General features: G+C 41.1%; 1 protein-coding gene across 12 annotated transcripts in view; it reads right to left on the bottom strand.

Annotated features, from left to right (window-relative positions):
- Positions 1–534: 534 nt before the first annotated feature.
- LOC105688686 overlaps positions 535–15,740 on the bottom strand; it is a 132,313-nt gene continuing 117,107 nt past the window's right edge. For 10 of the 12 annotated variants that reach the window (XM_020853887.2, XM_048657510.1, XM_048657514.1 and 7 more), the window contains 2 exons: positions 12,323–12,433; positions 535–616 (listed from right to left, as the gene is read on the bottom strand). In XM_020853887.2, the coding sequence (XP_020709546.2) occupies positions 12,333–12,433 (101 nt within the window). In that variant the 3' untranslated portion in view covers positions 535–616; positions 12,323–12,332. Of the gene's footprint in view, positions 617–8,462; positions 8,703–11,714; positions 11,998–12,322; positions 12,434–15,740 lie in introns of those variants that run through there. The other 2 variants (XR_007279042.1, XM_048657516.1) reach the window with 2 other exon arrangements.

The raw sequence follows: 15,740 nt of genomic DNA on the forward strand, positions 1-15,740 counted from the left end.
TCAGAGTATACTAATTATAACGTATAATTACGTACCTTATATGATCGTGTATAGTTTTAATATTTCTTCATTCCTTACTTTATTATCATTGATATTATTCATTTATTATTATTTCAATAATTCCAAATATATTATAGTAATATGATCACGAACTTTTAACGAACGTAGGTATGAATTTCACAGTTAGTTAACGCTGATAGCGTGGTTTTTTTTTTAATTATTGTTATTATCGTTATTATCATATCGTTATCAATCTTATTAGCATTATCATTAGTATTATTATTCATCCAAATTTTTCTTAACGTTCATGTAACGCGAGAAAATTATTCATGCTTGCGGAGTTTACCGGTATGATTATTAATAATATTTTTATCATTATCATTCTTATTATTAATTAACCAATATCAATTTCATATTCCATTGATTTACACGCACGCGTTTCCTAGCATTCCTTTCGGTTTTTTTTTTTTTCTTTTTTTTCTTCAAATAATTTCCCTGGTCAAGTTTATTTTCTTGCAGTTTTTGGTTTTTTTCTTTTTCATAATTCTTTCAAAAAAGTTGGTTCATCTTTTTCTCGTGGAGCAGCGTCAGTTACCGCGGGGTCGTCGTAACACACCTGTAACAGAGAAAGGGAAAAAGAAAGAATGAATGAGATGAGAGAAAAAAAAAAGTAATGAAATGAAATGAAATGAAATGAAAGTAAAGAGAAGTATTTAACGAAAGGACGAACAGATAAATACATGAACGAATATTTTTATACACCTGACTCAATATGTGATCTACTTTTATCCAGTTGCAAATATAGTTTACCCTGCGAATTGAAAAATTCATACAGCTACGCGTCGAAAAATGGGGGTGGAGGGGGTTGAAACCGTGTAGCTAGTTGTGTACGTACAAGTATAAAATAAATAGAGAGATAGAATGTGGAAAAAAAATAGAGGGGAAAATTGGGCGGTGTGAAAGCTCGGAGCTTTCGACATCAGAGACTCAATGAGAGAAATTTGAATTTGTGGGATCGAGCTTCCGAATACAATGGTTTGGTGACCGCCAACCAGCAGCGACGAATTCGCAGGTTGCCCCATAGGTTGATCTGTATTATTTTGTCGATCCCACTTTTCCGTACACCCTCCACCGCCCCGTGGCCCCCCCCCCCCCCCCCCCGTACCTCTTTTTCAGCCCTACACCCCGTACGCGGAGCGGAAATCGGAAATACAAAATATAGCAGATAACCTATCTACCGTGGATGTGTGCGTGCAATGGTACAGATATAACCGCACTACCGCATAGCACCGCACGCTGCATACGGATACGGAGAGAAGGGTGAGTTGCGGAGCTTGCAGCGAATGACTGGAGCGACGTTCGTTGCTTTCGCTTCGGTAGATGATATTTTGCACAACGTTGAATCCCTTTTGTCTATTTCGTATGAACGTGCACGCGTACGTACAACGTTGTACATGGGGTAGAGCACACGAAGAACCCGCGAACACCCCCTCGCGTTATCCGTGTTAGAAATTTTCAAAAAATCCTTTCGGATATCCACATCCCACTCCGCACCGTTCGTGTGTATCATTTACACCGCTGAAATTCACCCCCTTTTGCCGACTACCCTCTCCACGCAAACTTGACCAATTTTTCGATCTGTGATTCCATATTTTCACAAATAATTCACGAATTTTCGCAATGACGTTTTCTTCTTCTTTTTTTTTTTCTTTAAACTAATTTGGAATAAAAAATGCAAAATCAAAAATAACGTTCATCGTGAACTCGTGCCAAAAAATAAGGGAGGCAGGGATAGTGAGGTGGGGGGGTGGGTGTCGTTATTTGGAAATCAAATTTCAGATTGTTGATGTACACACTCATAGTATTAGGCATGACTGTAATTAGCGTCCGCAAATATTTACTCTATTATTTGTATAATTAACGACGGCATAAATCATGAGCCAACATTTACTATACATGTATAATGAGCATATATGTGTACGCATTCCACGTGAGTGTGCAAATATGGTATACAACTGTTCAAAAAATATATGTTCAATAGTCCGTAATAGTGAGGATTTGTTTTTTATCTTTTGGTTTCCCCGACGATAATTTCACACACGCTAGAAAAAAAAAAACAGAAAAAGTAAGAAGTGTTTGACAACCCCATTAACACGTATGTACGTTACAGGCACGTAATAAAATACGTTTATCTATCCAACTGGTACGGCAATAAATGATTTTTGGTATTCGATTCCATACCATTCGGTTGATAGATAAATTCGGTTGTGAGTACACGTGTGTGGATACCGCGGTGTACATATGTACATCGTTGTATGTTGTATATGCTCGAGAATATGAGCAATTCACACATCAAAATTTTGCACCCTCGGTGAGCTATCGTTATTTATCGGATTAACGATCGCAAATACATCGCTACGTACCCTCGTATTTTGGTTGAGAGAAGTAGGTAAAAGTACATACCTATGTGTACGAATAACGTGTATATAGAGCGGAAGCCTAGAGGTCGATTAGTTATCAAAATGCAACCCTCGACTGTGTACACGAAAAACCGTAGCGGCTGCAGCTACGCGAGGGATGAAGAGAAGAAGTGACGGAATAAAAAGACAAAAAAAAATAAAAAATTGCGGACGTACCGCCCGTTTGTTTGAATTTTTCTCGAACCACTAGGCCGCGTGTCAACGGCAAAATAAATATTTTACATACGTATACGTGAATTTCAGGGTTGACAAACGAGGGAAAAGAACGAGAAGAAAGACGAAGAAAATCGCAAAGAGAGGAGAAATTAAAGCGAAGTAAGATAATACAAAAAATTCCGACAGTTCGAGCCGTCGAATGTCAAAAAGTTCGAATAACATTTATTCAAGCTACTATCCCCATCCCGAAACCCTCAAATTCACCCCGATCTGATGGAAGCCATATGGTCGGTTGCGGTCGCGACACGTACGTTGATGATGTTATTCGCCCGTGTAAATCAACCCGCGGGATTTATACGGCGAAAACAACGGGGGCGAAAATTGAAAAAAAAAAAAAAAAACCACGAGCGATGATAATAATAACATCGGATAGGTTAGGGTTCATAGAGCGTGTGGATTTGAATCGTTCGTTGGTTGGTTTCTTTTTTGCTTTTTCGATTCAACGCGATTACGCGCACGGCGAGGCGCGCGATCAAAATTGCGTTACGTACGCTACTCGAAATTCTGAATTTTTTTTTGTCGAAAAATTCTTCCAATAAATTTCACCGGTCGTTCTACCGAATCGGCACGATTTGATCCACACAGGAATATATTCAAATTGGAGGAATCTGTTAGATTTCTTACTTTATTTTTTTTTTTCAAAATATTTATCCAGTTTCGCGGATTATAGAGGTGGCAAATGAACTTCATGATGCAAAGTATATGGAGAAATGGGGTGAAAGAAAAAAAAAACAAAAATGGAAACGAATAATTATTTTACAATGAAAACTTGAAGAGGGGGTGGATCTTGGTAAACCGGAAATTATGACGCTAATTTATATTGCGGTTTTCCACGTTACAATACGCAACTTTCAAAGAATTATCTTGTTTCGCTGCACGGCGCGTTATTTTCATGCACGAAAACCAAAAAAAGCCATCGGGACAGCAGCGGAATAGCGAAGCTTATTTTTCATCTTTTTTATTTTCGTCTGCGCCATTTTTCCGTGGTTTTTTCTCTTTTCATTTTTTCACATATTTTTCGTCTTCTGCTGCCGGTCGCTTTTCACCGATAAGATGATCCCATTTACTTTTCAATTCGAATCAACAGATTGCATTAAAGGATCAAAGTAAAACTCGGAAAACGAGAATGTCCTGTACCACGGGTACCCGCTCTTCGAATACGTTTTACATGTACGGGCAATCGAATATTTCGCCCAAGGTTATCGCCGGTATCTCGCTGTATCGAAATTTTCTATATTTCCCCGCTTTTTGCAGCTCCTTTTTTTCCCTCCCTCCTCCTTTCTCTCCCTCGTTTTATCTCCCCTCGTGTCTTTTTTACATCCTAGCGAGACTCGACCCGTGCTCGGTACAGACGTAGATACGATTTCATCGCATCTTTCACGAATAAGCTTTTTTTCAAAAAATTCTTTTCACCGTTCTTTTGCCCACTTTTATTGCAAAATCTCCACTAATATCTGGTCCTTACTTCTTTTCTCTTCTCCACACCGAAATCTAACTTATATTTATTTTCTTTTACACATGACTTCCATCTTTTTTTCCTCCCGATACCGATCGATACCGATTTCGAATACGTACGAAAACGTGTTGGAATAAAAAATCCAGTCCCACGCCGCCCTTAAATATTTTTAAAAAATCTTTCGGTTTCGCTTGAAATTTTTATTTTTCTCGATCCGCTCTAACGTATGTATACGTACAGTGTACGTACGTATTTCCGTTGTGTACGAGGAGATATACATATAGACTGGAAATCGTCTGCGCGGCGTTAAGTTGAGGTATTTCCTGCCCCGCGGCCGAATGGATGGAGTTTCAAATTCCTCGAGTGCCTCAAACGCCTCGAGAGCTTCGAATGCATCAAAGAAGAAAGGAAAGGGGTGGACGCGGGAAGAAAATGGGGTGAGTTAAGACGCGGGGCGTAGAGCGGTAGAGCTTCAAGTGGAACTTTTATCACCGGGACGCGACGATGGGAGGCGGCGCACTGCGGGGGTATAAACGGGGGAAAAAAAAAAAAATACCCGTCGAGGGCGGCGGTGTATAACGACGATGACAACGACGACCTCTTTTCTCCCGGCAATACATCCGCCTCGAATTCTTTCACTTTTAGTTCATTCATTCGTTAATCTTTCGCTTTTCATTCCATCCGACAGGCTAGCCCACTATCGCTGTTCTCGTTCTTCGTTCGCAAGTCGCTTACAAATCGGATGAAAAAAATTGAAGATCAAACGAATTGCAGATGAAATGAAGACGTGGTGAAAAAATCGACCTTAGAATCTCGTTTTTTATTCATTCATTTTTATGCATCTCGTGTGCGAGGCGCTGCCTCGCCGGGCGCCGTTCAATTCGACGGTCTGACCACACCTTGTCTTTACTACTGTAATATACCGGAACGCGAATAATTCCTCGTAGAATTATGAATATCATTTTTTTTATGGGATAAAATTTTCATTCTTGACAGAAATGAATATCATTCTCAAATTATACCTGCGGGAGAAACAAAAAAACACTTTTTTTCGAAAATCTTTTCAATTTTCAAGAAGGAAGAAAATTTAAAAACTACAATTTTTATCCTGGATTAAAGATTAATTTTAAATTTATAAAAAACATCAAAAAATCATTGTCCTTTTTTCCACATCCTATACGTGTATTATAAAATTTTCAAAGATGAAATAAATTATTGGTCAACATTTTCAGCGTCGACCTCGTATATCCGTTGGTAGTTAGGTGGGTGGTTGGGTAGGTGGAGCGTACATAAATATGATATAAATGTGGGGGGAATATGTGTCGACGTTTTACGTTTTGCGGGGGACGAAATAGTGGCGGGTAGGTAGGTAGGTAGGTAGGTAGGTAGGTGGGTGGGTGAGTAGGTAGGCTATATGAATAGTGTAAAGTACTTTCCAGATAAACTGCCGGTTGGAAACGTTTTGTGGTGGATGACCACATAACTGTTCAGATCCTCCAGCGGCGGGCGCGTTCTCATATCAGCCGTACGTTACCGCCCACCCTGTATACACACACCGCGTTTCTGCCGTCCCTTTATCTGTTTCGTACCGAAGGGCGTTCGGATTATCGCCTCTCCTGTATTAAAACGTTAAACCCCTTCCCCCCCAAGCCGATGCCGGGTTGAAATACAACCGGTGGAAAAAACGTAATCTCCACGTCACCGTCACCGTCGCCGCTTACGACCTGCTGCACCTTTTTTTCACCCGAATTTTACATCTTGTCGAGCTTTATTTATTCTTTTTTGGTTTTTACTTTTTTTGTCACTACACTACGGCCTCAAGTCGTTCTGTCGACGGTATTTTTTGTTAATTTGTTGAAGATTTTTGGACGGAAAAAAATTTGGTACCTGATATGGCTGTGAATTGCTTGATATCTGTGCTTTTTTCGAAATCATTAAGATCGAAAAAAAAAATTGGCAGAAATTTTTGAAAACTAGGCAGCATGATTCTGTCTCCTTTTATTTCTGGTTTTGAAGTCGTACAATACCGTAACAGTGACAGAGATCGTGAATAGTGATTCGAGCTTTGTGCGAATGTAATTTATGTATATCAAATATACACCTGTGAACAGGTGTACATAAGTGAGCGAATAAAGTTAGCCGTATCGAATACACGTGTATATAGAAATTAATGACAATGAATAGTACGTACTACATAAAGATGAGAATCGATTGAAATTGGCGCATCGCGTATGAATTATTTTGAATAAATAATTGAACTTCATCCAACGCGATTCAAAGAATTGTCAAATTTTTTTATCGCACAAATTTCTGACACTGTGGACATCCATACTCTCGAGTGCACAAACAATATCGGTAAATATCGTTTGATTGTGAAAGAAAATTTCCCACTCTTCTAGTTTTTCTTTCTCTATCTCCCACGCAATATTCTCATCGCAGGTAAAAATACTTCCTCCAAATTTTCCGACTCGAATTTTCATTTGAAAAATTCGTGAGCTTTAATGACCGAAAATTGAGGGTTGCGCCCTTTTGGGTCTCCATCAGCGTCGTATAATTCTGTGTTTTCCTGCGTCATTATTCTTTGGTACGACTGCGAAATACTTCAAAGTTACGAACTTCGGAGTTTATATTTACCCAGGTAGGTATACAGCTCCGAAAAGTTTTCTTTGAAAATGTTAGTTTTCTTTGTTGAACTCCAGTTTGAGCTTCTGAAATTATGAACCTTAACCTACGCGGTGGTGCGGGGGGGCGACGGACCCCGAAGAAAAGGAAGAGAGGAGGTACGCAAGTTTTCTGTCCGCGACAAGTCGGCGTCGCGACGCTGCTGCGGTGGAGCTTTCCAGCCAGAGCAGAACGAAGGAACAAGAGTTTATGGGAATTATTTTCTCTTTTTCTCGTCCCCCCCCCCCCCCTTTTCTCTCCAGATATTCGTGAGACAAAAGAAGGATAAACCTTCGCATCAAGCCGTCTTTGTTGTGCCACCTGCAGCGCTATATAATACGAGCTTTTCATTAAGCGGTTTAATCACGGCCGCCAAGATTTTCCATCTAAGCGTCCTTTTTTTTTTTCGTCGCGACGACACCGAGCCGCTGCGGTACGGTGGTTACAAAAGCGAGGGAAAAAAAGTTAAGCGCGGAAACGCGCGGACGAAAAAAAAAGAATTGAATAAAAAAAAAAAAACAAACTCGAAAAAATGTAGAATTCCAAAGTTTCGGACTTGATTATCGAAGCTTCGCGGATACGCAACAGATTTTCATTAGACCCGCGTTGCGTTTCGCAAGCTCCTTCTCCCACATCCCGCGTATATCGGTATTACCTCGGCGAAGGATCACGTAGGTAAAAAATAAGGTCGGACGTGAGCCAGTGAAATGCTTGTGCGTCTGGAATCCGAATAGTCCTGGCGAGAGCGTATAATGCCGGTATAACTTTGATAATATAAGTATGAAAAATTGACTTCGAAAAAGTGCTTCTATTCAAATTTCTTAAAGCTATTCTGGCGAAAGAATCGAATTGAATTTTTGGTAACCGTTTAAAAAAAGGTAGACTCAAATTAAACGAATAATTAAATCGTCGAGTATAACTTTGAACTGAGAACTTTGGACAAATTTTGTCAAGGAAAGAGAATGAAGGTTGCTTCGTTTTTTTTTCTCTACCTTTTTCTCTTTTCTCCGAAAAACGTCGAGATAAAAATAAGTACAGGACAAGGGATAGGTACGAGGGTGTATCTTCGCCCGAATCTACCCGCATGTAGTTATCGTGGCCCAAGGGGCAAAGAGAACGTGTCGTGCAAAAAAATAAATCGCACCCATGTATGTATATTATACGAAAATCTGAATTTTCTTTACCTAGCAAAATGAGACGAATAATCAGGCCACCCCTTTCCCTGCGCTCCCTCCCTCCTCCTCCCGCTGAAAACCGAGCAAAAAAAGTTCTAGATATTCTCGTTGAGTGGTATAATTCCTCCACTGACACGTTCTCGTAAAAGATGTAAAAAGAAAAAAAAAAAAAGGAAATGAGGAAGAAATAAGAAATAAGGAAAGATCCGAATGTATTATGCATGTGGGTTCGGCCATTTTGTTTAGTTTTTTTCGCTGTTCTCAGCTACGTTTTTTTCTCTTTTCTTTTTTTCTTTCTTTTTTTTTTCTTTATCGAAGACAGATGTCGAGATTGCGGTTGGATGGTGCAGCGTATGAAATACAGAAGGGGTAGTAGGTGGAGATAAATGAAGGAAAGGAGGTTGAAAAAAAAAATGAAGAGAAAGTGGCGGTTAGCGGGGCTAAAATTTTTGTTTTACTTTAAAGGGAACCCACCGGTTACCGTAATTTTCTCAATTTTCCTTTTCCTTCGCCACAACCAGATAGGACGAATTGACAAAGTTTAAACTCTCAGCTCGCGTCTCGAGACTTACGGCGGACGGGGAGACCACGACCACGACGACGACGACGACGACGACGAAGACGACGACGACGACGACGACGTCGACTCTTGAGACAAGTAGAGTATAGAATTGTGTGGTTGGTTGCCTGCCTGCTTGGCTGGCTTCGCGCCGGCTACTCCGGAGGAAGTTAGATTATCAAGTTTGTGCTCCGCTAAAACTTTACACCGTATTTTAAGAAGCCCTAGTCTTAATTTTTTTCTTATTTTCTCCTTTTTCCATTCATCTTTTCTCTCTCTCTCTCTCTCTCTCTCTGTCTCTCGCGACTACCGAACCGAATGAAGAGAAAGAACCGAAAACGGAGGAAGAGAAAAAAAAAGTCGAACAAAATTAGAAAAAGAACAACAAAAAACAAAAAAAAAAAAACAGAAACTTTGCACCGTTTACAGTTCGGAAACGTGAAAAGAAAATAACCGTACATACGAGGTACTTTACGTTGGATTATACGAAGGATGCACATTATTATGTACCCGATGGGTATCTCTATGTACACTACGTATATCTACCTATAATACCATTGAAGGCTCCGCGGAGTTTCTGATCAGCGTTATATTATTGACGTCCTTTAAATATTACCGGCATGGAAAAGCAGCTGTTATCGGCGCCAGTCAGCGCTTTAATGGGTTCAAAATAACCGCGACACTTTACCACGAAGCGTCGCGACGACGACGACGACGACGGTCCAGTCAGGTGCGAAATTACAGGGGAGCTTTTAAAAAAAAGATTGAAAGAAGAAAGAAAAAGGATTAAATACATAGTGGGATAAATCCGACGCGACGCGTTACTGAAAAAATAAGAGAAGCAAACCTGACCTGGCCAAGCGAGTGCGTTCGGGGGGAGGAGGGGTGGTGGGAAAAAAACGCTGAAAAGGTATAAAAATAGAAACGAAAGTAAAGGAGATTGGACAAATTTCGGATCGCCACGGATAAACGACGGATTTCTAATAATTCCCTTCCGAACGAGATCTGTATTGAATCAGACGAAGGCTCGAATTCGAGTTTCGGGGGGTTGAAAAATTTCGTAAATTTTTCCATTTTCTCGTCCATCTCGTTTAACCGTCGATCGATCGGAATCAATGCGGGAAACTGCAGGGAATTAAACGACCGTTGTCGTTATAAGGGGTTACAGACGGCAAGGGGAACCGACCGTACCGTACCGTACCGTTGTTTCGTGACGAGGGACGAACGGATGTGACGTCACGGGAACTCGCGGGATGACGTATGGCCGCTGATAATGAAAGCAGATCGTACATACGCACAGCTACGCGCGAGAGATATCTCTCTCTCTCTTCGCGTTGTTAAAGCTACGAGCTGTATATTATATATGTAATGTAGTATGTACAACAAACGTGGATGTACATATCGAGGTAGAGTGCGTACCGTATAGTTTCCGTTTGGTCAAGAGCAAAATGCGAAACGGTCCGGTAGGCGCATCGAGGATATCCAGGGATAATACCGTCGGATAACCACAGATCTATATATATGTATATACATATATATATAATGCAATTTTGGAAATTATTTATACGCCAATTTCTGTACACGGTACACGGTATAAATTACGCACATACATTACACGCCTGTATATATCCAGCTACACACTCACATGCGAAATATGAACTCATTCGATTTCCGATAAATACATTGTATCTATATCCGGTTACAGTTACGGAGGATGGTTTCAATTCGCAGTTTCGGAAGCCCTTTTGTTCCACGAACGACGGACGGACGGACGGAGAGGGAAGAAAGTCGCGACGCGGGGCCAAACGCGCGTGGGGAGAAGCTGGATAACGACAAAACCGACGAATCGTTCGACCTTTAATTCCGTGAGCGCGCGGGTATACTATACGGATACCGGTTAATTTCTACCGAACGATAACGCGCGACTAATCTCCGCACGAGCTCGGAGTAATTGCGTTTTAGTGTCGGCTGTCGATCGGCGTATCGGATCCGTTCTTGGCTCCGATGACCCGCGCCTAATTCTACGGGCGCAATAATTTTCAATTCAAAGCCCTCGCGCCCCCTACGTTTCCCTCGCGATGCAGGTGGGAGTGCATACAGGGGCTGAATGCACTTGAGCCCCCAAAGCCTCTCGCTCTCTCTCTCTCTCTCTCTCTCTCCTTTTTCAGGCACGCCAAGGAAACGGGAAACCCTTTAACCACCCCCCCCTCCCCCCTCTCCCGTTATCTAATACCCCTGTGCAGTCGCACACGGTAGTCCGGAGATGCACGCGCACACTGTGCCGTTATTATGTGGGCTCAGGGTGCGACGCAGCCCGCATCTCGCCAGAGGTAACGAAATAAAATCTGATTGCATTTTCCGATACACAGTTTCCCTTCAGGGTTCACATATCCTCGTATACGAGCGCGCATTGCATTGCATTGCATTGCGAGACGCCTTCCACCTACGGATGGGAACAAACCTTTCCGAGAATATTGCGCGTGGCAGCACAGATTTTATTTATATACATACGCGTATCGCGTGTATATAAATAAATTTCACATATATATATATATATATATATATATATATCTTAGAGTATTACCGTACCTCGCGTACCTATATGCATTGTGCGCGGATATGGGTATCTATATATTTTTATTTATAGACACAGATTTTCATGGATGAAAAAAGGAACGAGTAAAAAATGTACGAAGGGTGAGAAAAACTCCTCAAAGTGGATCCGAAACAGAGAGAGAATATCGCGCTACGTTCCCTCCGAAATTTTTCTTTTCTTTTTTCTTCTACTCTTCACTCGAATCAAGTCGAGAGTCAAATTTCAGAAAACTTCCGAAAGTTTCATTGTCGATGAAAAACAATGACGCGGTCGTACGCGTATCGCCACTTCATCCTCCCGTCTCTGCGGATGTCCTACCCTTGTACTTTTTAAGGGTCATAAAATCTCGAGATCGATCGACGATGACAAAAAGAACTCATTTTTTTCCCCGACGTCCCCAGTTTTCAATTCGGTTTACCGTCTGTACCGGATTTTTTCGGCAAATCTCTCTCGATTCTCGATTCTTTCGTTTTTGTCAATTTTTTTTTTTTTTTTTTGATACAAATTGAAAATAATTCAAGATTTACTTGAAAAAAAAAAAAGGAACTCGACTTTTCCTCGTCGTTAATCGTCCCCCCGTACGGTGAGATATTAAATTTTACCACGGAGATTTCTCAATAAACTTTCGTTCGCATTCGAGTGAGAAAGTATTGCGGAAATCGGGAACGCACCCCATCCCGTAGAATACGTAGGGAACCTGCCCATCCGCACACACATATTTATACCGGGCCGCGCGCGCGGTTTTCACGTGGCTTATAAGTTAGCTCGAGAGAGAGAGAGAGAGAGAGAGACTTTTGCAAGCGGGCGAACCGGTTGCCGGAAAACTCATCCGAAACTAAGATTAGGAAAAGAAGCTGAAATAAAAAAAACGGTTGAAATAAAAAAAAGAGCGAATAAGAAGTAAAAAAAAAAATAAATAAATAAAACAGGGGGAAAGGAGAGAAAAAAAAAAATTGGTTGAAATTATTGGAAGAACTTTTTACCACTCGACGCTTTCGCACTTTTATCGGTGCTATCTCTTGATGAGGTATATGTACCGGTAATATATATATATATTTTTTTTTTTTTCTCTCTTCTTCAAACGTCGTTCCCATTCTCTTCCTTCGTTTATTTTAATGAAAATTCCTCTATTACGTAGGGAAGTTCGAATGAAACAGAATTTTTCAGTAAGATTCTCACCTTAAGACTGTCATCTCGAGAATATGTAACTGATGGTGAGATGTACCAACCACAAGTTTAAGACGGCGCGAGATACTCCGTTGCCGTCGTGTACGGCGGCCGGAAGTTCACCTGAAACAACAATAAAACAGGTAAGGAAGAAACGTGCGAATACGAGAAGCGCGTTCGAGACCCGACGTCGTAAGAAAGGGTCTCGAGCCGTCGGAGATTACGTCAAATTCCGCAATAATATCTAGTTTTCGGTTTCACAGGGGGGAGGGGGGGGGGGGGGGGTAGATATGGAACGTAACACAGTCGGGCTACGCGTTGTACAGGTTCGCCGTCATGTGGAATATGGAGTTCAGGTTCGCGCGTCTCCGGGGTTGGTTGTGTCATTAATAACGAAACGGTTTAATTCCACAAACCACGGAGTAAAGCGTCCCGCACAACGACATGGACGGCAAGCTTGTATCTACAAGGAAATACGTGCAAATTCAAACGCGTATATACACCGCACAACTCCCATCAAGAAGACTAGGAGTTAGAAATCCATAGTACAAACCCAGTTTCTGGTACTGGGCTTTACACACCTATATCATATATATACCTACGTACGTACATACGTGTGTATATATACGATAGCTCCAACTCGGTTCGAATTACAAGTTGCCCGAACTCCCTGCTCTTCTGCAAAGACACGACCTCCACCCCTCCATCCCTCCACCCCTCCCACCGTCCCCACCTAGCTAGGTGTGCTGCAGCTTGCCAGAATCACGTGGAAAAGGACGGAGGATTTATACGTACGTATACACCTACGTACAAGGGGGTGTAATCGAGGGTGAAGAAAATGGGAAGCGAAACGCTAGGGGGGGAGTGGGGGGGTGGAAATAGCAGCATCTTGAGGTCTCCGTCAAGCTTTGTACGCAGATGTTTCAGACGACGCGGGCAGCTAGTTTTGTCCTAGCGCTTGAATTAATTGTACGAGAAATTATTTCGAAAACTGTACGGTGTGCGCAATTAATTCGTCTGCGTGATAATTGGATGTATCACGTTGTCTCTGATTGGCGATATTATTTGGAAAGAAATCACTTCTCTTTTCACCCTTATTTGATTTTTATTTTTTTCTTTCAATATACCCAGATATACGTATGGAGATGAAAGAAATTCTGGAGAAATCGGGGCACGGATTAATGTCCAGATTAGAAGTTGGAGTGCGCCCGGATATTTTTAAGAGATTTTAAGATCCACAGATTTTTCAGACTTATCCCAGCTATGTACGAATGTATATATATAAACGTTCCGAACCACCGTTAAAATCCGGGGAGTCTGTATATACGTACGTATATATATATATCTATATATGTAATGTACATATATAGGAGATCTTAGAAAAGCGAGCTCTGCTTGGAGAATTAAGAGGAGTTCAGCGAGAAGGTATATAATAGTCGAGGGAATTGACAAATTCCCCATCGATCTTGGACACCGGCCAAACCCGACCATTCTTTCTTACAGTATAAGGTACCTTGCCCCGTAAAGGAAGAGTAAGAGAGAGAGAAGAGGAAAGGAGCTTGAAAAACGTAAAAAACAAAAAATAGAAAAAAGAAAATTTAAAGAAAAGAAAAAACAGTACAAGTAATATATATCACCGAGAATTGGGGAGCTAGCTGCAGTACGGGATGATCATTGAGGGAATGAAATAAGAAGGGCGAAAATATATCTGATTTTCTCTTTCATTACTCTCTCGATTTTTTTTGTTTTTCTCCCTCGTCGCTTTTCGGCTCACCTTTGTTTTTTTTTTCCTTCTCTCTTCGAGATCTCAGGCCCCTTCCGTACTCGGGGGGCGTAATTTTTCAGGAAATTAAGAGTGAGCAGAGATCGGTGAAAAATCATGGGACAGAGACTGTACAAGACGTGGATAAGAAAGAAAGATTTATAAAAAGGAAGAGGAAGAAAATACAGAAAAAAAAGAATGGAGAGGACACCTGAAATCCTTGTAATTTATTGGACAAAGGTTTTTATTTTTCACGGTTTATTTGCGCGGCAAAAAAAAAAAAAAATGGATGAGAAAAATCGCGATATCATCAACGATCTTGATCCTCTCGTTTCGTCTTCATTTTGATATTTCCTCTTCCGTTTGTCGCACACTCGTCGATCGTCTCGTTTTGAAAAATTCGACGAATTTTCATTTTCACGTTCGAAATGTCGAATAGATGAATTTTTGAAAATGTTAATTTCCAGAACAGGTATGACACGCTCATTCGCGATGTGGGCCATAGGTATATTCGTCGGGAATAACAAACGTGCGTGTAAATTGAATTATTAATATCCCACTGCCCTTTTTCCAGTTAACTTAATTCAAAAAGGAAACTTTCGTAGGGCCATTGTGTTCCACGTATATACGTTACATTACGCGAGCGGCCGGGGGGGGCGTAAATTATATAACAATTTCTAGACAGCTGTAATTTGTACGAGCTTTTGAAATATGTACTGTAACCCTGCCGCGCTCAGAACACGCGAACTATCGCGAGCGGAGGCATGAGCTCCGTTTGTTCTCCAGATGCGCACGGATTGTTGGAATAACGTACACTCCGCATTATATTATTTCTTGCACATACACTCGTACGTTACACCGCGATTTTAAATTAAATCAAATCAAACGAGGTTCGTTCGAATTTCGATCGGGTATGCGTGAAGCGGACGTCCACCTCTCTTCCCACTTTTTATTCATTTCGTTTGTTTTTTCTTTCTTCTTTCTCTCGCACAGTTCCGTTACTCCGAGCTTTTCACTAAATTTCACCGTATCAATATCACATTAATATCCACCGGAGTTTCTAACGTAGTTACCATTTATTCACATCTCCATAATTCTCGATAATTCGGAATATCGTATCCAACGAAAAAAAAGAAAAAAATAGAAAAAAGAAACACGAAAAAAAATGAGCAAACAGAAATTAAATCTAGCCGCTCGAACCAACGCTTTTAAATTTAAGGCCAGGTAAAATTTTTAATCGCGTTTAAAACCCCATGCGAATTACGGCCTGCGATTCTCTAATACTATTATTAGTATAATAAATTCCGCTCACTGTGCTTTATTTTTCATCTCCGAATTCGTTGTTTTTTCTTCTCTCCTTATATTCTCTCTATGTTTGCTCTTGCGAAGATAAAAATGAGCTACGAAAGAAAGCGTACGATGATAGAGCGACTACTATTCTCAGCTGGTATTTTATGAATTTCGTTTGAATTTTTCTTTGTCCTTAGATTTTCGACTATCCGCCTACACTCCTCGTCATCACGTGTACATCTCGCGGGAGGGGTGACACGGAGAACGACGGTGATTTTTGGCGAGCCGATACGGTGTCGTCAGGTTCATCCTCTTATTATTCCTTCGTCGTTTACTCGCGATCGAATTCAAATCCTTTCCCACCGACCCCCCCGGTGC

The sequence above is a fragment of the Athalia rosae genome, chromosome 6 (genome assembly GCF_917208135.1).
Source record: "Athalia rosae chromosome 6, iyAthRosa1.1, whole genome shotgun sequence".
NCBI classification, from domain to species: Eukaryota; Metazoa; Arthropoda; class Insecta; order Hymenoptera; family Athaliidae; genus Athalia; species Athalia rosae.